The following is a 25,216-nucleotide window of genomic DNA, read 5'->3' as shown; positions in this document are numbered from 1 at the left end:
ACCGAACGAGCGTCCGCTTCGGGCACATGCTACACACGCGGCTGAGCTGATCGTCCCCCTGAGGGGCTCGGATCCTCGGACCCGCGCGGTGGTCTAGGTGACTCCCGGCGGAGCACCGCTATATAGGCGGAGACCACAAGACGTACCGTTTAGGTCCCATGTGCACCATTTTTTATTGGACGGAAAAAGGTGCAGACTTGGTCGTGGCAAAAGCCACAAGGTGCTTTCGTACATTTCGAACTGGTCGAGAAAAATCTTAACCAATACTGAAACCTGTGCTTTTAGCTGTGCTGCCTTTTATAGCTTGTTTTGTCAAAAATATAGGATTGAAGAGGATAGATCATAAACCATCTAGGCTCAATTACTACTTGCTGCACATCATGGTTAACATTTTTTCAAGCAAATGAACTGGCGTCGGCACCTTGATCTGTATTTGAGAATGGAAGATTCCACTTAACAGCAGGCAAATTGAAATCGCCAACAAAAAAGCATTTACAAGAAAATACTGCCAAGTGATGGCATATATCTTGCAAAAATCGAGGCGCTGGTTCCAGAGTGTGATAATCCGCAGACAACAAAAACGCACATCCTGAGCAGAATAAAATAAAAGTATAGCTTTCATGGTTATCTACCTGATTTCACAGAGTTGCTCAGGTGCCATGTTTTATCAGAATAGCAACACCGCCACCCTGATACAAGGTGGTTTCATTAATACTCTCTTATAATTATGGAGTGTATGAATGTGCACTGGCTTTATCAAGGCCACAATTTGTTGTTTGCTTACCACATATCCTTGCAGCCAAGCAGAGCTTCTATTGGTACGCCCTGTTCCTTGCTGTGCTCAACTTGACCCAGGCAGCGGGCTCGGGCCTCTACTACTATGACATCCGTGAAGGTGTCTGGTAAGCATCTTACTGCATACAAAGAACGAATGGCAGAGATGGCTGTCTTTTGTCCAGCACTCACGACTTTGAAAGCAGCTTTCCTGCATTTCACTGATGTCTTGCTGTGACTGCTACCCTGCAGAATTTGCAGCTAAGCAGTGCTCAAAACTTGATGTGGCCTGAGTTCTAGCACCACACTAATTGGGCCGAATTGCTGCCACTTGCTAAAATCCTGAGAAATGATTGTCAGAGGGAAATCTGACTGTAAAAACCCTCTTGGATGAGTGATTTTCTTACTTGAACCCTAATAGAAAGCTTGAAATTTGGTCACCTTGAGAAGTGTTGACTTGTAGCCTTGTCGGTAATGCATATTTAAGATTGACAACAAGCACGAGCATGTGGACACACACTATTTGGCACTTATAAGCACCATAGCCATATATACTGAACTTTACAGGTAACGCACCATTGGGATGAACGTGCTAGCATGGTTTTGAGCACTCTCATAGGTAGCTATGTGCACCTCCACATGTTAAATGAATGGAAATTTCCTAGCAGTGCTTCATGCGTTGAGGATGTGGTGGCTGGCAGAAACTGCAGTGATGTTGAAAGCATTGCTTGGGGTAGATCAGGCCAATGGGAGTATGGGGTACTATGTGTACCTAACATGTGCACCATGCTCATGTTGCAGAAGTGCAGGTTCTCAACTCACCTTTGGACATGGTTGCAGCTAGATAACATAGAAGAATGTTGCCACACCTTGTGCTGTTTCAACATCAAAATGGTGTTAATTGTAGGTGACTCTCGTCAGGTGTCCCAACTTCAAAATTAAATTAGTATATGCTAAGGACACTGAGTATAGATACATAAGCACATGCAATAGTTTATATAAACTCGAAAATTCTTCCTCGCTTTAGTGCTATTCTGTGCACAATTTGTGAGAGCACATTGCTATTGGACCTACCAACTAGCATTGACAAAGACCCAAGGACAAAGCCAAGGCACGTTTTCACATCCTCTGTTCTTTAGGCTGGTAATGATTGCTCTCTGAAAACATATTTTCTGTGTGCCATTTATCACTATGTAGGGCTATGAACTTGAATTTGAAACCATCTCATAAAATATGACTTTGCAGCTTTTTACAGTGGTCATTTTTGAATGTATGTGTATTGCGTGTTTAAGAGAATTTCCGCATTCGTTTTATAAGTGAACAGGTAGTGTGCTTATCCTGTTGTGTAATCTGATGGAATGCAGACAAGGCTGTAGTGCATCTGTCATGTTCGCCAAAACGTTGTTCATTCTGTTTGTCTTGACTGTGCTGCAGGACTCTTCCGCACATAAAATTTTTTTAAATGGACATTCTTCTGCAGCACTATATGTGAAAACAGCTTGTGCACAGCCTCTCTCATACTCTGCTTCTTTCTCTGACAGTGTGGTAGATGTGACAAGCTACCTCTACTTTACCATCTTCACCCCACTTGTCTACAAGACGTTCCTAGCGGATTTTTTCAGGTAGGCAGTGCCGGACGTTCCAGTCTGCATGTATGTAACTCCAAGGACCTACTATGATGAAAACACACATAAACATTTGATTTGATCAGTGTTTAGGCCAAGAACTGTCACAATAGACCAGCTCAGTCTGGTCAGGGAGATGCCCGTCTAGCTGAACTCGCACAAGGGCTAGAACATGAGTTGTTTTAACCCTTTGAGGGTCGATTTTTTTCTACATATGCGACCGCCCAGGGTAAATTATTTTTTTGTTGCATATTTAAATTCTTCTTAGGGACTTGTTTCGAAAAAAATTCACTGCAATTTTTCTAGGGTGACCGTTAAGTGAGAAAAAATATTTTGCGTCGGTATATATGTACTCTTCATTCATGCACAACAACAATAAAAAAGGAAATTAACTTATAAAAATTAAAAAAAAATTTGATGCATATTTATACACATAGTTCAAGGCCTTGAAATGCACACACAAGAATATTTCACAAGACTCAAATCTTCCTGCTCTTACACTAATATCTAATATGTACATTCATAGCGTAATCCAACTGCGTAGGTGCACGCACTCAAGAAAACTGTGTGGTTGTGTGCCCGTCAAAAAAGCAAAACGTGTGACAAACTTCCGCTAATCTTCATGTTATTGCCAACCAGAGGCAATTAGTTTTCTTGAGTATAAAAAAAAAAGCAGCGGAAACGCACACACGACGGCATCCTTCCTATGGGCACCCCTGTGAGCACTGAACGAGCGAGAAAGAGGTGGTCGCCCTATAAGCGATTAGTGACAATATAGCCATCAGTTTTGCAAGTGCAAAAAGCCGAAACCGCCGCGAAAACAAAACTCGAACCTATGCCCGCCCACGCACGTGCCAATGCACAGGCGGCACTATATAGACGCACTGGAGCAAACTAGTGCTAAAACAAACCATGCAACGAAAACCGAGAGAGGGAGGCACGCGAAAAAAATTCCCTGTATTCCCACATAGTGGCAGCACATGACAGAAAAGAAAAAGTTAGGAAATAGGCGCACTTTTTGAACATGCAGACGGCGCCATAAATCTACGGCATCGACCATTTTCGGACTCGTTCATGGCGCCGTATATTTACGTCATTGACCCTCAAAGGGTTAAGCTTGGATCGTTTCATCAGCTGCATTATTGTTATGAGCTCGTCTAGAAATGTGGGATTTTCCTGCAATGTCTTCTTTTCACCCACCTGTAGCATCTCGCAGCCAAGCATCATGTTCTCATACAAGGCTCAGACAGATGACCCCATGGAAGATGACAATGTGAGCTTGCCCCACCAGCTGTCCTGCTCATCGCTCAAGACGGACTCGGACTACATTTACCAGGTGCACATTGCACACATATGAACCCTGCGTTTCTTGTTGCGCATCCCAGCCAGTGTTGTGCCCTGTTAAAGCTAAAGACGCGCAAGGCTATAATGAGGCGCTCTTAGAGCTTGGCAAGGACATCCTGGATTGAATACTGCCTAGTGTTCACTTGTGTATGCAGCACACATGGAACATGTGTGCTGTAATAGTGCTGTGAGAAACACAGTTCTGATGAATGCCTTCTTTTGATGCCACTAAATGCTTTGCTTGTCGCTTAATATATTAGTTCATTAAGTAGATGGGTAGTCTAGTCAACATTGCGCAGTACAGGATCCACTCATGAGAGGTTGCATGCTTCTGTCCTGTGGAGTTTTTACTGTCTCCTGTCAACCATTGTTGCTGAGTTTTTCCTGTGATTGTGTTGTTACACAGGCTTCTTATGTACAAAATGCAGGACACTCCACTGGTTGAACAACTGCTCCAAGAGCAGCCTTTTGTGCATTTCTGCCCCATATAAAGCATAAGAATGAAAGCCTCCTTCCATTGATACTGCCTTAGTACCACTAAAACAGGAACCTAAAGCATGCTGCCATTATTATCATAAAATGAAAGCTTTATTTAAACCGATTCCCCACAGTGCATGGGATCTGCTTTTTGTTTGTGTCGTTTGTGCTGCAGTTCGGTATTCCTCGTACCAGCATGGAATGGAGGTCATGGAATGGAGCTCATTTAATATCAGATCAAAAAGAAGCCTCGCATAATAACCGGTCACATATTTTTTTGCATATTTATTGGCGGTGCCACTTGGTGCCGTATTAAAAATACAATGAAACCTTGTTAAACCGTAGTTGGCCGAAGCTCAGAAATAGTATGTACTAAACGGTAGTACTGTTTAACCGAAATAGCATGAGCTCGCCCACTTACCTGTCAAACAGAACTCGGAGAGAGTGCGATGAAAGGGGAAAAAAACATGCAGCATTTATTCACTTTGCGCGACAAAAGTGTTATTTTCGTTGGATGCCGCAGCGGCCTAGCACGACGACAGCGGCCTCAAACTTACTGAAGCTCCATGCCAGCTTTTCAGCTAGTCCCCTCTTCTCAGCAAACACTCACATGGCAGATTCCTCGTTGGTGTTACGTATTATTTATTTATTTATTTATTTATTTATTTATTTATTTATTTATTTATTTATTTATACAATACTGCAGGCCCAAATGAGGGCCCAAGCAGGAGGGGCAGAATACATAAATATTTACATATGTACATATATATATATACATACACATGTACACATGAAAAAGAAATACAAAAGCAATGCAACATATGTAAATATCAGAAGAAAATATCAGAAGAAAACTATAATGAAGGCAACGACTAATAAGATTAAGAGAAGGTACACAGAAGGAAGACAACCCGATAAACATTAGAACAGTATCACACGCATATATGAGCACTTGCAACCACTAGAGGAAAAAAAAGAGGAAAAATAAGGTAAAAAAATAAAAAAAAACACACCAGAAGTTGAACGAGCGACCATTGCAAAATACTGAAAACAAGGAAGATCAGGAAAGTATCAAACAAAATTCACGTTAAAAAAAGGGGGGGGAACAGTAACAAGTCTTGCCTACATGGCAATCAATACCCCTAGTATTAAAGACACATGCATTTAATAGAATCGGTGTTTATCAATTGTGATAATGGCAGGCTGTTCCAATCTGTTACAGTGCGCGGGAAGAAAAAAAACTTAAACAGTTTAGTTCGGGTGTTATAAGGTGTTAAAGAATCAGCGTGACGATGTCGTGTTCGGCGCGCTGTAAGTGGTTTAACATAAGCCTGTGGGTCGAGAGACAAACAGTTGTTTTTAAGCAAGAAAAGAAACTTCACTCGTATTTTCCTGCGTATTTGTAGCGTTTGAATATTATGTTGTTTCATTATGCTAGTAGGAGAGTCACTCAGTCGATATTTAGAAAAATAAACCTGACAGCTTTACGTTGGACCATCTCTAAAGCGTTAATGTTAATTTTCTTATAGGGATCCCACACAATGCATGCATATTCTAGTTTCGGTCGGATGAGTGAAGTGTAAGCCAGTAATCTAGTACCAGAGGGAGCGTGTTTTAGTTTGTGCCTGAGGAGACAAAGCTTCCTGAAAGACGAGTTACATACGTTAGAAATGTGGCTATTCCAACTGAGGTCACTGGTTATTGTGATTCCAAGATATTTATACTAGCTGACTTCGGTCAGCGGTTCAGAGTCGAGGTTATAGACAAACGACATTTTGTTTATTTTTTTTTTGTTATGGACATGTAAACAGTCTTTTCTCTATTCAATTCCATGCCCCACCGACTGCACCAGGAAAGAATGTTTTGAAGGTCCGAGTTAAGCATTAAGTGATCTTCGTGGCAAGTAATCTTGTTAAACAACACACAATCGTCAGCAAATAGTCTAACTTGAACAGGATGAGAAATTTCGTTAGTGATGTCGTTTATGTATATTAGAAATAGTAATGGTCCTAGCACGCTACCTTGAGGTACTCCAGAGGTTACTGAAAGTTCGTTAGAAAAGTAATTATCAATTGAAACAAACTGCTCGCGATTAGAAAGATAAGCCGCCACCCAGTTAATAATATAGGCTGGAAGGTCTATCGACTGAAGTTTTTCTATAAGTTTATTGTGAGGAACAAGGTCAAACGCTTTCTTAAAGTCTAAAAATATTACGTCAATTTGGCTTGACTTGTCAAGAGCACTTGCAAAGTTGTGAATAATTGTGGTTAATTGTGTTACAGTAGAGAAACCCTTCCGGAAACCATGCTGATGTGGGGACAGTACATTGTTGTCACTTAGGAATTTGGTTATTTCATTAGCTATAATATGTTCGATTAACTTGCAACATGATGAAGTTAATGATATTGGACGATAACTAGTTACTAGGGTTTTGTCACCTTTTTTCGGTATGGGAACGACATGTGCAGTTAGCCAGTCTGTGGGAAGATTAGCCGAAGATAACGAGGAAGGGAAGATAACGACAAGAAAAGGGGCTAACGCTTCAGCATATCTGCGCAAAAACGCGTTCGGTATGTTGTCTGGTCCTGGAGATGATTTAGTTTTGAGATTCAGCAGCATCGACACAACACCAGGTTGCGAAACAATATCAGAGGTCGAGTTACATGACATGCGGTTAAAGTTTATAACACCATCGAAATTTGAAAAAACACTCTGAAAATAATTATTGAAGTGCTCCGCGATACGTTGTTTTTCGACAATGACATGGCCCTCGTGAACAATTTGGTCAATTGGTTTGGTTTTTGCGCTTAAAAAAGCCCAAAATTTTTGGGGTGCTGTTTGAATAAAATTTGGCAATGTATGGTGAAAATACCAGCGCTTAGCTTGCCGTACTTCTTGGTTGAGCTTATTTTGGATTTCGTGAATTGAAACACGCGAGGCACATCGTCGTCTCAAGTGCTTAACTTTTCTTTTAAGGTGCAAGATGTTTCTCGTTATCCAGGGAGTAGTCCTGGATGTTTTTTTAGTTTTATTAGGAATAATGTTGCTAAGGCAGCGAGTGATAATTTCTTTAAATTTATCCCAAAGCACAGTAACATTGTTAGTGTGAAAGTTATCAAGGCATCCTTCAAGATAATCCAAGACACTTTCGCTCTGGCACGAGAAAAATCTTTAACAGTGGTTGTTTTAATCTTTTTGGTATTAAGCACTTCCAAAGAACAAGAAAAATATACCAGACTATGATCAGAAATTCCAGGCTCAACTGAGACAAGAAAGTTTTCTAATGAACGACTTACAAAAACGAGGTCAAGTATGGTTGCTGATGTGCCATAGGTGCGCGTTGGCTGTCTCACAACCTGTTGTAGATTGTGAGACAGAATGATGTCATGCAAGTAACCTAAGTGTGAATTAATGCCGGTGCAGAGAAACTCGTTCTCCCAATCAATGTATGGTAGGTTAAAGTCGCCTATAAGTAGTGTTTTATCGCTTGTGAATGAAGCCATGTGTGCAAAAAGATCACGAAAGAATTCGGGGGGCAAGTCAGGTGCTCGATAAACTGCAAATAGCAAGAATGATTTATCCCAGCAAGTAAGCTTTATTGTAACAGATTCCAAGTTACCGGCCTGACATAACAGAGTAGCAGATATAGTTTCTTTTACCAAAACCGCCACCCCGCCCCCTCTAGTACTCCTGTCACGGCGATATGCTCGATAAGATGGGGGAAACACAACAGCATCTTCAATATTGTCATGCAACCATGTTTCTGTTATCACAACCACATGGGGATTGTAACCCATGATAGTTGCCTCAAGGCTTTCCTATTTATTAACGACACTTCGGGCATTAATGTTTAAAATTCTCAGTTCTTTAGCGCCAGGGGAAGTGTAAGCGGAGGCAAGTCAGTCATTTGTCGAAGTATTTACATGGTCGTCAATTTTGATCCTCAAGTTCTTACTGTCATCCCATGCAAAAAGCTCATTGTTAACACGCATCTTATCGTTAATTAAGTGAACTTTCTTGCCTTGTTCTCTTTCAGTTTTAGCACTATCCCACAAAAGTTTACATTTTCTTAGTGTGCTGCGCGAGTAATCGTTTTGAATCGATATTCGACTACCCTTTAATTTGTACGCACTTTTTAAGACAAGCTGTTTTTCGGTAAAATCCTGGTAGTAAATGATGACTGGTCTCTTGTTACCTTTACTACCAAGACGATGAATTCGGCCGACGGATTTGCAAGGAACAGCAAGCTTTGCAGAGAACACCTCATCAAGAACTTTATTTTTAAGAATAGGCTCAGTTTCGCTGGCATCCTCCGGAATGCCAAAGACTACCAGATTGGATCTCCTGCTCCTATCCTCCAGATCAGTCAACTTTGCCTGCAGTGATTTCACTGTACGCTCAAGGTCATCTGCACGCGAGGCTCGTTTTTCTAATTCAATGAATCTGGCTCCCCAATCAGCTATAACGTTTTCCACTTTATTCTGTTGCTCCCTGAGCGCAGTGATGTCCGCTGCCAACTTGTTCTGACCAGACAGCAACTCTTTCAGCATGGATTCGATAGAAGACCCACTACCGTCAGTGGGGCCGGGATTTAACTCAATGTCGCCGCACATCAACAGCAAGCACACGCAGTACACATCATGGACAATAGAAGCACACCGTAGGGGGCACGGCAAGACCAAAAGACCGCGACAATCACTTCTCATCGTACTATAGCAGTTACTAACCTGCACGAGATAGCAGAACGGTTTAAGCCACATGCTTGTCGATGGTCCGCCGTGCCCACTGAAAGTATACGTCTGGAGCTGCTCCTTTATACACCGACGCGTCGACGTCACGTGAAGAATAGGTGGCGCCTCAAGTGACGTGTCCCAAAACAGCGAAGGATTGGCATCATGGAAGCAGTGACGTGGTATCGGTGTTCTAGTTGTGGTCCAAGTGCACGTGGTGAAGTTTCGTAGATAGGGATGGTCGATTGGATTTCTTGAAGACAGGTCAGGCTGCGGCAGTTGTAGTACCGTTGATCCGGCCAGGCCATGAGCAAGCACCTGCACGAGGTAGCAGAACGGTTTAAGCCACATGCTTGTCGATGGTCTGCCATGCCCAATGTGCACGCGCCCACTTTCTCTGTGCACGCGCGCAGTAGTGCTGCAGAAGTCCCGGGGCGGCTTTTTCATTGCCAGGTGCCAGAGTTCGGAACTTTTCATTTGGAATAGTTACGTTATCGCACTCCTGTTCTCATGATTGCATTCATGAGGCTGACGTTATGCGCAGCTTCTGCCACTGTTGGGCCTGAGTCGCCCGTGCTGTCGCTTTCCGTGTCGTCCTCATCACTGTCACTAGTCAACACTTCGGTAATAACACAGGCAATGATGGCGAAAAGTCCAACCTCGTAGCCGACATCTCTTCGCAGTCGTAGCAGCGCTGCCGAGCAACTTCTTCGCATTCCAAATGCCACACACTGTAGTCAACAGCAGATCCCTGTTGCGTGCCAGTGCCGACTTTGTGTCACGTTCGACAGCACGGACAATGCCTAATTTTTCTTCTATGCTGAGCACCCGGTGTCTTTTTTATCTGAGCTTCGGCATGATGCGAGTCCTCGCTTGCACGATGCCACAACACTCTCTGGCATGGCTTCGAAATGATGTTGATGTGGCTTCACGCGCAAACACACAGGGTGCTTGGAGGCCGTTGTTCCAATCTCTGAGGCTTGTTGTTCTGCCGGACCGCCCGATGGAGACGACGCACCGCTGTGTTTGCGCGACGAAAAGTGGAAACGCTACGTTTTAACCAATGTGTATGCAATAAGCTGGTACGGTTTATGCGGATAGAAAACACATTATGTTCAATGGCCGCTGAGTCGGGGATATGACTTTACTACTTTTAAAACGAAACTACTGTTTAAGTGGGTACAGTTTAACGAGGTTTTACTGTATCTTGTAATATGTGTGCTCAACTGCTGACACATGTGTGGGGACCTTTCTTGCAACCCTACATAATCGGAAGAGCAGATTTCGTGGTTGTAATTTCATCAGCTTTCACACATTCCATGGTACAGTTATGCAGGAGAGGTTGAGTACATTACAAAGTACATTAACAAGAACCTGATGACGTCTTCACTGTAACCAGAAGGCTGGAGCTTTGCCAAGCTACAGTCTGTAGTTTTTCAAGCAAAGCTTGTATTGGCTCACAAGTTTCGGTGGCGCAAAAACCCGGTTGCTCCCAGAGCAAAGCAGCTGCAGAAAAGGATGATGTGATGAGTTGAGAGCTGCACCGGTGCTGGAGCATGAGTCATTAACAACGATTCTGGAACCAGTCAGAGCCATTTCACTTTTGCCGGAAAGGGAAAAGGCAGGAAAGGGTGTAGCACATGCTGCGTCGGCTTTATTTCCGTTCACTTCATTCTCGGAAAACAGATGGGACAGCCACACGTTGAGCATTCCCCCTAGGGACTGGCAGCGTTCGACAATCGGCGGCGATGATGATGATGAAAAACTTTATTTGTCCTTCTTTAAAGGGAAGGGGGCAACGGAATAGAGGGTGGGGGGAGAAACTACTTGAAGTGCAAAAACTCACCCGTGAAAGGGCTCATCCTCGGCGCACCAATCCAGCCACATTAGTGAGAACAATAGCATCTATAGTTCGTCTGGGTAGCTGAAGGAGCGAAAAGCCGAAGCAATCCGGCACCATTACCTTTAGGAAATTAGCAAATTTGCGGGTGCTAGTTGAAATTGGTTGGCGGAAGACAGGAGTAATTGTATATCACAGGGAGAGGCCTTCGTCTTGCAGTGGACATAAAACAGTATGATGATGATGATGGCAACGCCATCAACAACGACAATGGTCAGGTGCACTAGGACAAGTTTCTCTTACCCCCATTTTCTAGTAGGGGAAGGGTTTGTAATTTTCTTTTTCCATCACCCCATATTTCTTGTGGAGAAATAAAGGTTCCTTTTTGTTGATAACTTCAGTTCAGTCGCGCACATTATAAGGCACGGTTTTGTTTACTTGCCCTGTTCCGCAAAGCATTTTTTTTTTCTCTTTTTTTCTTGTTTGCTTGAAGTGTGACATAAGTGCAAGCGGCTTTATTTCACAATGCAGTTAAATATCAATATAACAGCATTGATGAAACTGGCACTTTGCTTTCTTATGCCAAAATGTCTTTATATAAAATTTACTTTATTTTCATAACTGGCTACCGACAAATTTTTCTTACATGCAAGGGGTCATACGGACAATCTGAAAAAACTGAAGTTTCAGTGAGAAAAAGATTTCATTTTGTTAAATAGTTGGCAGCCGAAGATACAGTTTTGTGCTTTGTCGACGATATCTTCACAACGGCATTACGAAGCGAAGCCTTCGCGTCCACTCAAGTTTTTGTAAACTCGCAATCCTCTATTGCAAACAGTTGCTGCACTGCATCGGCAGAAAGGACCCAACAAGCTTGCTGTTCCTTGCGATTCAAGTACTGTACTTTCGCTATCACTTCTATGCAATCATTAGCGACACTGCAAAGGACAATGACAAAGCAAGAGGACAACTGCAAAGTGAGGCGAGAAGCATGGTGCTGTGTTCGTCTTGCTTCGTTCTTCGCCTTTGTGCTGCCGCTAATCACGAACCTTAACCAGCTTGCCCAACTCGCCACTCTTCTATGCAATGTTTCGTTATGTTTTGTTTAAACCTGATGATCAGTACTTTTTCATCTCCATGCACCATTTTGTCTCTTCTATATATTAAGCCTTACTCGCCCGGTCCCATATTACAGTGCTCCTTATGTTCTTTATGCCGAGTTTGTTCTGAATGCCAGTACTTATGACACGAGTGCAGCTTTTCGTTCATTTGAACTTTCTCCGTCTTAGGTTCTGCTTCTTAATTTTTGTGTCTAGAAAAGAGGTTTTCAAGCAGTTTGGTCCCAGGAAACCCTGCTAAGTTCCATTAAGTGCCAAGGAAACCCCCCCTTCCCACTAGTGGCTAGGCGTAGCGCGCAACATGTTTGGTGCTAATGGTAGCCTTGGGCGTGATACTTTGACAGTGATGTGCAACCTACGTGGTCCAAACTAGGTACGATTGTTATGAGCGAAGACAAGACAGCATCGCAACCAAGGCATGACAAGAAAAAATGTCAGTTTTCAGTGCTTATCGCATGAGGACACTTATACCATTTCACCAAAAGGGCTTAGAATTAGTGTCGACTCTACTTTGAGTACGGTAAAACCTTGTTAAATTAAATTTCACTGGACCGAAAATAAAACCACAGAATTAACCGAATGTCGAATTATCGAGGGTCTCAAGTAATCAATAAACAAGTGCTTACTACGGCAACACACTTTTATTTACTAAAGGAATCGGCAAATCACACGTCTATTCCACACAAGAGCAGTGCGGAAGCTGTAATTCTCGTCATCTCGTGGCTGATTTACCCTCGCCACGGTGAAGCCCTCGCGACTTACTTCGCAGTGCGACCACGTCTTCATCTGGGACACATTTTTCAGTACAGCGCACACATCCTGCTTACTTTTTCGCCAGTGTGCTGGTCGCCAACATATCGTCCGTCCGTTTCGATGTAGCTGGTACTCATCATCTTCGACAGCTTTGCCTTGAGTCAAAGCGAAACTACTGTTTGCCACAACTGCTATGGATGAAACCACGGCCGCTATCGACGCAATTATGGATGGTAACCTTGTGGTTCTGAAGGCAGGCGGTCGACACATGCACCACGTCAAAATGAAACTGCCATTTGGTACAAGTGCGGCAAAAACCACGGTCGCTATTGAAACGATCATGGATGGCGACTACACAGTTTTGAAGGCACGCGGCCGACACGTGCACCGAGTCAAATGAAACTACTGTTTGCTACAACTGCTGCAGACAAAACTGTGGTGGCTATTGAAGTGATCATGGATGGCGACTATGCACTTATGAAGGCACGTGGCCAGCCGCTAATGTGGTGTTATGTGCAGCAATAAACGCAAGAAGGAAGGCTTTAAGGACAGGGTTAGGCCCGAAGCGTCCCAGCATTGCTGTCAGTGACATATCACATACAATTTCCACTGATGACCATGGCAATGTGGACTCAGCTGTTTGTTTTAGTTGGACGCTAGCGCCGTTTTTGCTCTGCTGCGTCGCGCACTTGCAGTCCACCGCGCTCACTGAGCTACTGCACTAAAATCAAAGGATGGAAGCTGCACGATGGCTGCTGGATTAAAGAAAAGGCGCAGCCTCTCACTGGCCTAGCTAGGTCATCTGGCACCAGGGGGCCCATAGGTCTTTTGTCATACCCCCCCTCCCCCCTTGGGTGTAGTCAGGAAGGCGAGGATATAAAAAATTTCCGGGGAAGGGGGTGATGTTTCAGCACCAGCACAGCTGCCTTAGACCCCCCCCCCCCCCCCCAACTAGGCCCTTCACTTTTGTTCCCAGAGATCGCTAATGTAGCAGGTATATAGGCTGTTTCATTTTCTGCATCAGATAACACAGGGTGCTGCACTGATAACTTGTGATAAGCGCATTTGCACATCTGCTACCAGACTGTAAGTCTTTGCAGCCAATACAGATGCGGCATCATGGAAAATATGGCTCACAAGTAACAAAAATATTTTAATAAAGTTTAAATAATAAGTATTTTAATAAAATATTTAAAATAAATAAATTGTATTTTATATTTTTTAAACTAAACTAAAATAAATAAATTTAATAAATAAAGTACCGCCAGAAGATTGGGAACGAAATAGAGCATGGTCCTCATCGGTTCGTGGCTTCACCATGCAAAAACGAGAATGCCATGATGAAGCCCGTGCCAGCAAAAGCTTGCGCTACCGTTAGCCTGCACTCGCAATGGAGAATATGGAGATATCGACGTCACTGGTGTACTATTTCATATTTCTTTCATTACTGCCTTACTGGGCTGCGCGCAGTGCCAAAGTACTGGAGACTCTAGCACTCAAGACGATTATGTAGATGGCAGCACCTCAGAGACCTGCTCCTGGATGACTTGTGTGATAGATGGCGCTGGATTGTGCGTAGGCACTTCTGGAGTTGGCAGATGTGACAAACAGGAGATCTGCCGTGCCACTTCGTCATGCACATATTCTTTGATCTGCCACAGTAGCGTATTGTGGTCACCACCTATAGTTAAGGCAGCGAAGGAATCGTCTGTTGTTGTCGGCCGCTGAACGAGACGCATTGTTTATGTAGCTCATCAGAGCTTTGGCACAAGGTCGTAAGCTCAACGATGATGCATAGGTCCTTGGCCAGCAACATTTGAAAGGAATCATCGTCAATGACTTTCAAGATGTGTTTAATCTTCTCTTTCTCAGTCATGGAAAGATTCAGGCGCTTACACAAGTCGATCACGTCTTCTATGTAGCTAGTAAAATTTTCGCCTTGCTGCTGCGCACGTCCGCGGAGGTGCTGTTTGGCACAGAATTTGCACACGGCGGGGTGGTCGAACATATCTGCGAAGCGTTTCTTGAATGCAGTTCATGTAGCAGAGTCAGACTCGTGGTTACGGTACCACAGGCTTGTCACATCTTTGAGATAAGACGAGACATTCTGTAGTTTCAACGGGTCATCCCACTTCTATTGGCTGTTCACCTTTTCGAATGTCACGAACCAATCTTGCACATCGTGGTCATCTGTTCCACTAAAGAAGGGATGGTCACGCTGGCACTGGTTACAAAAACCTGCAGGGATTGGGCAACGGCCTGCTGGGTGATTTCGTGAGGCATTGTCGGGGCGATTCGTAGCATCTGACTTCAGAGTTACAGGTTTTAATACCCCACACCTCCGCCACTTTGAAAGAGGGTTTATTAACTTGGGACGGCAGGTGGAAGAACCGCACGACGGGCACAGCAAAGAGAGTCTCAGCCGGCATCAACAGCTTGCGATCTGCGCTCACACCTCCCACCCAGACAGTGTCCCACTGCTGCATGCGTTGCTTCATCCCCACTACAATTAAAAGATGATGTCATATCCGTTTATGAGGGCTTGATGGAGAACCTCTCTTGTCTCAAAGAGCAGTTGTTCGTGGGTCTTGTGTTGTAAGACTGACTGCAGACTCTGAAGGGCTGCCTTCGAGTAGCAAAAAACGACCCACTTTCGAGGTTTGGCTTATACGATGTAATTAACAGCGGCACGTAGAGCGGCAAGTTCTGTTGCCGTAGAGGTCGTTATATGGAACACTTTGAGCGTAATTATGACTTGTAAGGCCGAGATGATAACAGTGCCTGTGGAGCTGGTAGCTGAGGCAAATCTATCGGTGTAAATGTGTGTTTTTTGTTCATATGTCTTGTTCAGTAATGACAGTGTGAACTGACATAGAGCCACTGTTGAATGGTCGGTCTTCTTTGTAATCATGAGGTGTACTCGGGGCTGTCATGGGCACCAGAGGTGTAAGAGTGGTCTTCCTGCAGGTGTAAAGCCAGACGGAAGGTAGCCTTGGTTAGTAAGATCTTCATGAGGGCTAGTTGGTTCATATTTAGAATTGAGGTTGAGCACCGTGAATAAAACAATGACATGAGACAGGACATGCAGCGCTTGTCTGTAGTATTTGTTTCCTCGTGTCCTTGTTTTATTCGCGCTGTTCAACCTCAGTAGCCTTGACATGTTGCAACAAGTTTGCAAATGTTGCTTAAGGTCTTTGTGCTGGCAAAGGGACAATATAGTGACTGGGTACGTGACACAGATGTCGAATGTGTGCTCTGAGTTTGTCAATCATTATATATGTTGGAACCAAGTAGTCTCTAGTAAGCACGAGTGTTGCGCGAGTCGAGGCACATCGTGGTAGTCCAAAGCATGTCCGTAAAGCCTGGCCTTGCAGCCTTTCGAGTGTACGAATGTTTGTTTTATATGTGTTCGCCAAAACCGGCAAGCTGTGCCATAAAGAGCCCAGAAACAGGGCTCTGTACAGCTGCAGCATGGACCGTACTGACATACCCCAGGTTTTTCTGCACAGGAACCGCATTATATGTACAATCAAAATTAGTCTCCGCTTCAGGTAGATGCAGTAGGGGCTCCATGAAAGGTCACTGTCAATAATCAAACCTAAGAAGAGGTGAGACTTCTGGTATTTGATAGCCTGGCTTGAATTAGGAAGGAACAGCGCCAACTAAGACAATCACAAGTGGGGAGAACGATACAGGACAAGCGCCAACTTCATCTATTTTTATTCACCGAAAAATCAGCAAATATAAGGAAAATCACAGACATGCGCACAATGACCATAATGCATCATCTGCCTAACCATTCTAGATAGGACATTTCGCTTTTGAAGAAGGTCACGGAAGTATCACTAACACAGCTTCTTCCTCTTTTCTTTATTTGGAAGGCTTCCAAAACCTCACGTGCCTTTGTTTCCCTGCTTCTGCCAACAATCTTTATCTCTCCGAACCGTGGTTCACACTTCTTGCTGTACTGGCATTGTTTTCGTGGCGAATGTTCTGCCGCTCGGTCACACGTAGTGCAAGTTGCGCAATGTTGCAAAATATGCGCACCTCCTTCTTTCAGCGACCGCACATGTTCAGCTGCACGGTCATTTACGCATCTGCCCGTTTGGTCCACATAGTTTTTCCTGCAGACCAAAGTTATTTCATATACCACACCAGTGCAGCACTTTACAAACTGCTTTTCATGTTTTTTGGTGTAGTTGGTTGCAGAGATAGCCTGGCCATTGAGAGAAACAGGGTACGGTTCCATGGGTTTGTGCGTAAATTCAATTAACCCACATTTTTCGTTGGGCACACTAAGGCCTTGTTTGTGGAACTATGAACTTGTTTGGGTAACTGCCCACTGAATTATTGAAGACGAGTCACCGCAGAAGACCTACGACAAATATCATCAGCGTACATTGATAGGTGAATTGTCTTTGGTAATATCTCAGCCAGGCCAACCATACTTAGGTTAAAAAGAATAGGACTCAATACCCCACCCTGTTGGATGCCACCATGACAACAACAACAAAATGACAGAGACGGGTAGCTGTGACTATGAGACAGTGGTTTTATTTAGCACTGCAAAACTGATACAAAACTGATAAATGAAACACTGTATACATACTGATGGCACGCAAACCCTGTTGGAACATGAGCGCAACGCATGAGGGCACCGCGCATGAAACATTGCGCTAAGGCAAGTAGTTTAGCGACCTTTTAGCGAATAAAATTTTTTAGCCCACACATTTGTGCAATTATTACATAGGTTGTTGATAAAGCTGCAGCTGACAATTCTGCGACACTAAACATATGACACATTGGGTACAGGGGAAACACTCGTCATACGTTTTCACTCCTCTATTATAGCGGAAGAATGAAAGTCTAATTCTTTATCGAATTGAAATGAAACGCATGCATCGCTGCAACTATTCACTGTCAAGTTTCACCTCAGTTGGCAGTGAAGTCTCATGAGTAAAACAAGCTCATCAAGGAAATGAACTGTACCGCAGACTCTTGAAGAGTGAAATGCTCAGACTCCATACACTTTGTCCATGTCTGTTGCACACCTAATATCTTCGAACGATGAAAAGACTCTTCAAGGACAGCAAACTCTCCGGTGGTATCAAGTACGATTGGCTGGCAGAGTAACACAACCCCACGCTGTCTGTGGGCCTTGGTTGCCAACTTCCATGGGCAACGGCGTTCCAAGCATGTTCCTGACGCATTTTCTATGCCGATCCCAGACAAGTCCCCAACTGGTGGTGCTGCGGCGGATCCCACCGTTTTCAATGCGTGTGGCAGGCCTTACCTTCTTTTTTTTATCCAGTAGCCATGGCGGTACCTTCCACAGTTTAACAGAAATAAGAGTAGCGGTGGCGTGAACTAAAGTATGCAACCAAGAGAGGGTACAGGCAAAATCAAAACTAATATCATCATCATTGTGCAGTGAGCAATATGACCGCTGCCGTGGCGGCTGGTGGGCACGGAGGAAGGAAAAATGGCTGAGGTTTAACTAAATCTAATCATCAGGACTGAATGGTCTGCTTGGCTTGGTTTTGCAAAGACTACGCACACAGTGTTTCATTAAAGTTAGGCCACAAGTCTTTCACACACATTACACACACTGCCGAATGGGTTGTCCGTGTAGTCGCGGTGAAACCTGGCCGTCACAGATGAAGGGTGTGGTTCGTCAAACGTTCTTTGTGGGCGCCGTTTCTTGTATCCAGGGCTTCGTCTCCTTCTCCTTGTTTTGTTCGTGTTGCTTAACAATGGCGGTGGTTGCAGTAGCTACGATTTTGGCACACTTCTGCACTTGGTAAGCTTGTCTATAATGTGCTACTCTGGCACCCCTTTGCTCTGGTGTTTCAGCAGGTAACTTTGACTTTATTTGAGATTTCGCAGCCTGCCGTCTAGCTCTATGTACTGGATAATTGGATTCAGCCTGTTTGCACTGAAGCACATGCACAGATGGCCCAGCCTGCGCACCACCCATGGCGAGACTTACGACCAAGTGCCGGTGAAGCAACCATTAAAGGAGCATTTATAGACCAACGTAATCCGTGCATGGGCGAGTGTCACTTGACGCCGGGCGCATTGGAGTGTGTTGGCTGCGTCCAGTTACGTTGGCTGTTTCATTGCGTCGAACCATCAGTCAGAACTATAGAGGCTGTTGTCCTCGCCAACGTGACGTAATGTTTGTGTGCACTCAAGCTACATTGTACTATATTTAGCCTCTTAATCCTCGCCTAGTCGCGTGGTACTGCAGTGAAGAGGCTCAGATGAAGCACAGCTGTGACACCTCTCTGCAGCGGATACGTGGCACGATGTCACACCTGCCACACTTGCGCTCCGGCGGCTCAAAGTCATTGTGACGTGATAGATGACCTTGAGAGACATGTAGTATTAATTGGCTTTCACTCTAAAAGTTAGCAGGAAGCATCGTGCAACGATATTGAAGCCAAACCTGTCGGCCCAACACGTGATCGCATGTCAAAGTGTGTGGTTGGTTTTAGTGTTCCCGCTCTGCAGGCAGAGCCACGGCAGAGCAGTCCAACAAGTGCGCACCGAATAAAAACTACTGGCATAGCTACTGGGAACCAAACGTCTCAGCAAATCTCGGTTCTTGCTCCATGATGTCGACGCTAGAGGTCACGTGTCAAGCCGTCACTGAGCAAAAGGACTGGCCTCACAAAATGTTCACTTGGCAAGGCTGGCTGCGTGTGATGTAATGCTCTCTCCTTATCTTTTCCTTCCTCCATGTTGGTGGGGCTGGTCGCACTTCTCACTCGGAGGTTTTGAGCGTTTTATTACTGCTGTCGAGGCGATATTCATGGATACAATACTCTAACCTGACTACAGATATCTTTATGTAACCAGGCGACCAAGATGCCTCGACTGGCCAATAAACACTTCAAACAAGTAAGCTTACATAGTTTATTGTTAATGGTGAATGAAGCAGTACATCATCACAAATTTCATACAGGACAGGGCAAGGTTTTGACTGGTGTTGTAGAAATTGCTGGGTGCTTTTTTTGTTGTTGTTGTTCTTGGGTGCTTTTTTTCATCACGATGACAGATTGGATTTTTTGCAAGTACTGCTCCAGAAAGGTACATGTAACCGACAAACAGAGGCCTCGGTAGAACACCTGAGGTTATAATAAGCCTGTCTGTAAAGGCATGTCGGACTGCTTGTTTTGCTTCCATTTTGCTAGCTCTGTGGCTCCCACCTACCGATTTTTGCACGTTTTTGCAAAAGGACATTAATTTAACTCAAAGGGGACTATTAAAAAAATTGTTTTGAAAAGTCACGGAGAGCAGCCTAGTGAAAGCCTGGCACAAGCGAAGATACTGCTTCAGGAGAGTAGGCCCGGTCTCTGCTACAACCCCTACTGCTTCCTCAGGAAAATCAGTGATGCTCTTTTGAAAGAAGTGTACCGTAAGGCGTGGCACGAGAAAGGCATAATCCAACATTGCTGACTCGGGACAAGCACCGCAGGTGCGAGAAAGTCCATCTGACGTGCACCCAGCAACAAAAAAAGTGCCCCGTGACTTCTTCAACACCAGTCTGCACATTGCTTAGGTCAGGTGGACTTAAGGCTGTCACTTGCTGAGTTTACAACATACAGAAACACAGATAGCCATCTATTTAAAGGGAAGCTGAAGAGTCTGTCGAATTCAATAAGACGCTTATATACGGATGCGGGAACCTTATAAACCATGTAGGTAAAATTTGGGGGGTTATTTTTTCAATTAGGAGCGACGTAATCGTCGGTTGAAATTGCGCTGTAGCTCCGCCCCCCGTTGAGTGAGCGAGCGGAGCGGAGACCGGAAACCGCAGTGTTGTGACGTCAACTCTACTGTTTCGTTCCTTCGCAGCGTCCGCGACCGTGCCTGACCGCACTTGTTTCTGCGTGCGTGCCATCGTAATCTGCTTCGATCGACCCTGTATTCCTTTGTTGGTGCGTCTGCATGTATGTAGAGTGGTAGTCAACGTGCGTGGTAGTCAACGTGAGTGGTAGTCAACGTGAGTGGTAGTCAACAGATGAAGGTCACTACACAAACTGCATGAACCGGGAAGCTTTTCACGCGTTTAAACCGTCTTTGTAGATTGCCGACAGCTTTGGACAGCGCACAAATGCCGACGATCGCATCCCCGCTTACGTTCCACGAGGAGGCATGCAGGAACACAACACTACAGTTGTTTGACCGGAAACGAGCTCACTAGATCAGCGAAAGATCGGCGAGATCACTAGATCGCTTTGCAAAAAACATACTCACCAGATAGCATTTCCAACACGAGGAGATCCCAAGACTTTGCTTTCGTTTGCGTCGAAAGCACTGCTCGCACCAGCATCGTTTGCTTCTTCGAGAGGCCGGCCCTTCGCAATCGGCTCGTACATGTAGGGAGTAACGCCGAACTCCTCAGAAAAGCAGCGCCAAACTACCTGGCACCGCGCTTCATGTGTAGCGGCAGCGGTCAGTTACTAGAGTTGACGTCACGAGGCGCACCGACCAATCACAGGCAGAAACGAGACGCGTGAGCTGGGCGTGTCCGCTGCTGCACTTTTCGTCGAAATAATATATATTTGCGCTTTCTTTCGCTCAATTTCGATACAATATTCGAATTCGGAGGGTTGAAAACCATTATGTACAGATGTTCACTCATTTTTTCTGGAAAACCTTTCAGCTTCCCTTTAATGGGGTTGAAAGCTGAAATTGAGTGATGTTTTCTTGTCGTGTTCAGCTTGCGGCTAACGCAAGGAGAACAAAGCTTCAGACAACAATATTTATGCTGGGCTACCCTTGTGCAGTAGTTGCGCACAGTGCTGCTTGATGTGTCTCATACTAAACATATATTAGCTGTGTTTGGCAATTTCAGCCGGATTAAGAAAAAAAAAACAAAGTGCTCAGCAAGGGTTTAGGATCACCAAGATAAGTGCAGGGGTTTCTATGTCCCATTCTTTTCATAACACATTGGCAAGATGCACATAGTATAGAGGAAAAAGATGTTGTGCTAAATTTTTAAGCACATATTGTCTGCTTTTAGTATTTCTTCTGCACATGTAGTGTTCAGGTGTGGCAGTAAAGACTTTGACACATCAAGTACTCGTAAGAAAGAAAAGAACATTGTGGAGACAACAGTTCTTACTAGGATTCCTGCAAATATTGTGTGAATAAATCAGTACACTAAATAAACGTATAAGCAAACCCAATTAATGCTCACAAATCCTTTGGAAAATGCAATTTACTGTTTCACGCTGAAAAAAAAAAACAATCATTCACAGTTTATGTATGCAAACAAGGCAAAGAGAGAGAGATAGATGGGGTGGGAAAGGCAGGGAGGCTAGCCGGAGGAGATTCTGGTTTGCTACCCTCCACTGGGGAAAGGTAAGGGGAAATGAAAGAGGAAAGGAATAGTGGAGAGAAAAATCAAAGGTATGAAAAATGAATAGAAGAGGTTGGGAACGTCGGTAAGAACTAGAATCTTTATAACAGGCCCCTCAAACGCAAAAGTTTCAAAAGTGCCTTGACTGTCTTGTGGTATGACGACTGTATAGATCAGCGTTCCAGGACTGTCTGCTACAAAAGCGGCTGGTCATCAAGACATGGCAGCTCCGTTGCGAGTGACTGTCTGTGTGTGTTGTATAGGGGACAATGGCAAAGGATGTGCTCGATAGTTTCTTCATTGCCACAGGGGTCACGTGCAGCACTATCTTCCCTTTTGATGCGGTAAGCAAAGGATTTTGTAAAAGTGACACCAAACAAGGCAGGTTGCAAGGAGATGAAGACTTCAATTGGTCATCCACTGTTGATTGGCTGAATGTTAAGCCAAGCTTACTATTCTTCGAGTATATTTCAAATACTTTTTGGGAACATGCTGCACTCAGATTTGTCATCTGCTGTTTAACCCTTTCGCTGTCGGACCTTTCTGGCCGTGACGCACCCCCAGAGTCGGCTTGGTTTCAGGGAACGAGCATAACAGGGAATGAACTTAGCAATTTATTTTTTATTATGATTGGTATACAAATAACATAGTCAATGCAATATGTACATTTCAGTGTACTGCAGGTGTTGTTAGTAAACATCACCATCATCATCACCAGCCTAACTATAACTATGACTATGTATTTTTATTCTTGCCACCCCTTATGTAACGCTCCATTTATTGGAGCCTTTAAGGTAATAAAATGAAAATGAAAATGAAAAAATGAAAAAAACATCCGTTCAACATCCGAATTTGATGATGCGGAACTCATCTCTTCCTAGCATGAGACACTGTCCGAATCCAAATCCGAGCTCGGCTCGTATTCTGAATCGGAAGAGCCACCGCTCCAATAACCAGACGAAGGTCCCGCGCGCTCAGCCATCCGAAAGTAACCACGCGCAGAGAGGAGGCGCGCTTTCAGTCGCCCGCATAACGGAGAGAAATGGGACTTTGTGTGATCAAGAAGACAGAGGCAGATGGAAAAAGGCTAAAACAAAGTTCGAAGGGCTTTACGTTTACTGCTGCAAGTCGGAAGCGAGGGTGTGGCGAGAGAGCAAAAGCAGCAATCGAACTTGTAGGAACAGTCAACAGATGGCGTGGCCAGTGCAGGAGCGCCAGCTTTGCACTCGGGCACGAAATTTTGAATGCACGATAGAGAACGTACCAGTACGTCAATGACATAGTGGGGGGGGGGGGGAGCGCAATGACGTACCGGGTACGTCCATGACAGCGCAAGGGTTAAAGAGAACGAAAAATTGTTTTTAGTGTAATGGAGTGTTTGAACAGTTCAGTTGGTAGTGTCTGTTCGTAATCGAGAAGGAAGGTCACGCAGAGCAGGAACAGCTGATTGCCCCAACGACTCACGCTCATGGTCAACACTGGCGATCCAGCTGGCCCACTGATTCCACTGCAGGCACAGAACAGACGATCTGGCTGGCCTTGTCCTTGTGCTTTTCTTCTTCATTACAATTACCTCCGGTGCAAAAGCGGAGCCATCCTGGCGACTTACAACGTGGAGACGAGCGGGTCATAGAATTGTTTCAGGCGGTGAACATGAACAACATCCCGTCCACGGCGGCGCTTGTCGGATGTCGGTGTAAGCGGCTCTATGACATAGTTGACCTGAGAGGTGCGTTCGACGATGCGGTACAGTCCATCATACTGCGAGAGAAGTTTTGTCGAAAGTCCAGGCGTGGTAGCAGGCACGGACAGCAAGACAAGTGTGCCGGGAGCGAAGTTCAGATTCGTAGCGTTGCCATCACAATTGGCTTTTTGTTGTTGTTGGTTGGCGGAGGTGAACTTTCGGGCTAATTGGCGGCATTCCTCGGCGTATCGGGCGACGGCTGAAACGGGAGCACATTCTGACGCGTCTGGTGTATAAGGCAAAACCGTATCGATGGTATGGGAAGGATCGCGACCGTAGAGAAGAAAGTATGGAGAAAATCCTGTAGTACTTTGTGTAGCCGTAATATATGCGTACGTGACAAATGGGAGGATGATGTCCCAGGTTGTATGCTCCGATGAAACGTACATGGCGAGCATATCACCTAGGGTGCGATTGAAACGCTCCATAAGGCCGTTAGTTTGAGAATGGTACGCCGTGGTGGTCCGGTGAACTATGCGGCATTGAGCAAGCAGTGCTTCAACCACTTGCGACAAAAATACACGGCCTCTATCACTCAGCAGCTCCCAAGGTGGGCCATGACGAAGAATGAAACGATGGAGCAGAAAGGATGCAACGTCACTGGCGGTCGCTGCAGGTAGAGCAGCGGTTTCAGCATAGCGTGTAAGGTGATCAACTGCGACAATAATCCATCGTTTGTCAGCGGATGTTAGCGGCCCGTACAGGTCAATTCCCACACGGTCGAAGGCACGAGCAGGGCACGGAAGCGGCTGTAATAAACCGTGGGCTGGATGAGGCGGAGATTTGCGGCGTTGGCATTGCAGGCACGAGCGGACAAACTTTTGGACAAAAGTAAACATTCCTCGCCAGTAGTAACGTTGCCGTTGGCAGTCATATGTCTTCAAAATGCCTGCGTGTGCACATTGTGGGTCAATATGGAAAGACGCGCACATGTCGGAACGCAAAGTCTTAGAGATAACCAGGAGCCACTTGCGACCATTGGGCTGGTAGTTGCGTCGGTACAAGAGGTTATCCCGGACAGCAAAGTGGGCAGCCTGGCGACGCAGGGAGCGGGAGATGGGAGATGCAGGCGAGCCAGAAAGGAGATCCAGAAGAGAGGCCACCCAAGGATCTTTGCGCTTTTGCGATCTTTGGATTTTTGCGATCTTTGCCAGGCGGCGATGTCGACCGAGGATACCGCCTCAGTGGTGGAGAGGGAGGCCGTGTCGGCTGGCAGCGGAGAGCGGGACAGAGCGTCGGCGTCAGTGTGCTTGCGACCTGAGCGGTAGATGACGTGTATATCGTATTCTTGAATGCGCAGAGCTCAGCGGGCAAGGCGTCCAGACGGGTCTTTTAAAGAGGATAACCAACAAAGGGCGTGATGGTCAGTAACGACATGGAAAGGCCTGCCATATAAATAAGGGCGAAACTTCCCGAGTGCCCAAACGATGGCCATGCATTC

At 45.1% G+C, this 25,216-nt stretch overlaps 1 protein-coding gene across 15 annotated transcripts in view; it reads left to right on the top strand.

Annotated features, from left to right (window-relative positions):
• The window catches only part of LOC139060737 (transmembrane protein adipocyte-associated 1 homolog), a 274,253-nt gene that overhangs the window by 233,348 nt on the left and 15,689 nt on the right, over nucleotides 1-25,216 (top strand). For all 15 annotated transcript variants that reach the window (XM_070539794.1, XM_070539785.1, XM_070539789.1 and 12 more), the window contains 3 exons: nucleotides 800-902; nucleotides 2,316-2,396; nucleotides 3,606-3,735. In XM_070539794.1, the coding sequence (XP_070395895.1) occupies nucleotides 800-902; nucleotides 2,316-2,396; nucleotides 3,606-3,735 (314 nt within the window). The remainder of the gene's footprint in view (nucleotides 1-799; nucleotides 903-2,315; nucleotides 2,397-3,605; nucleotides 3,736-25,216) is intronic.

The sequence above is a fragment of the Dermacentor albipictus genome, chromosome 6 (genome assembly GCF_038994185.2).
Source record: "Dermacentor albipictus isolate Rhodes 1998 colony chromosome 6, USDA_Dalb.pri_finalv2, whole genome shotgun sequence".
NCBI classification, from domain to species: domain Eukaryota; kingdom Metazoa; phylum Arthropoda; class Arachnida; order Ixodida; family Ixodidae; genus Dermacentor; species Dermacentor albipictus.
Note: the sequence above shows the minus strand (reverse complement) of the source record. Positions and strands in the feature narration are given on the sequence as shown.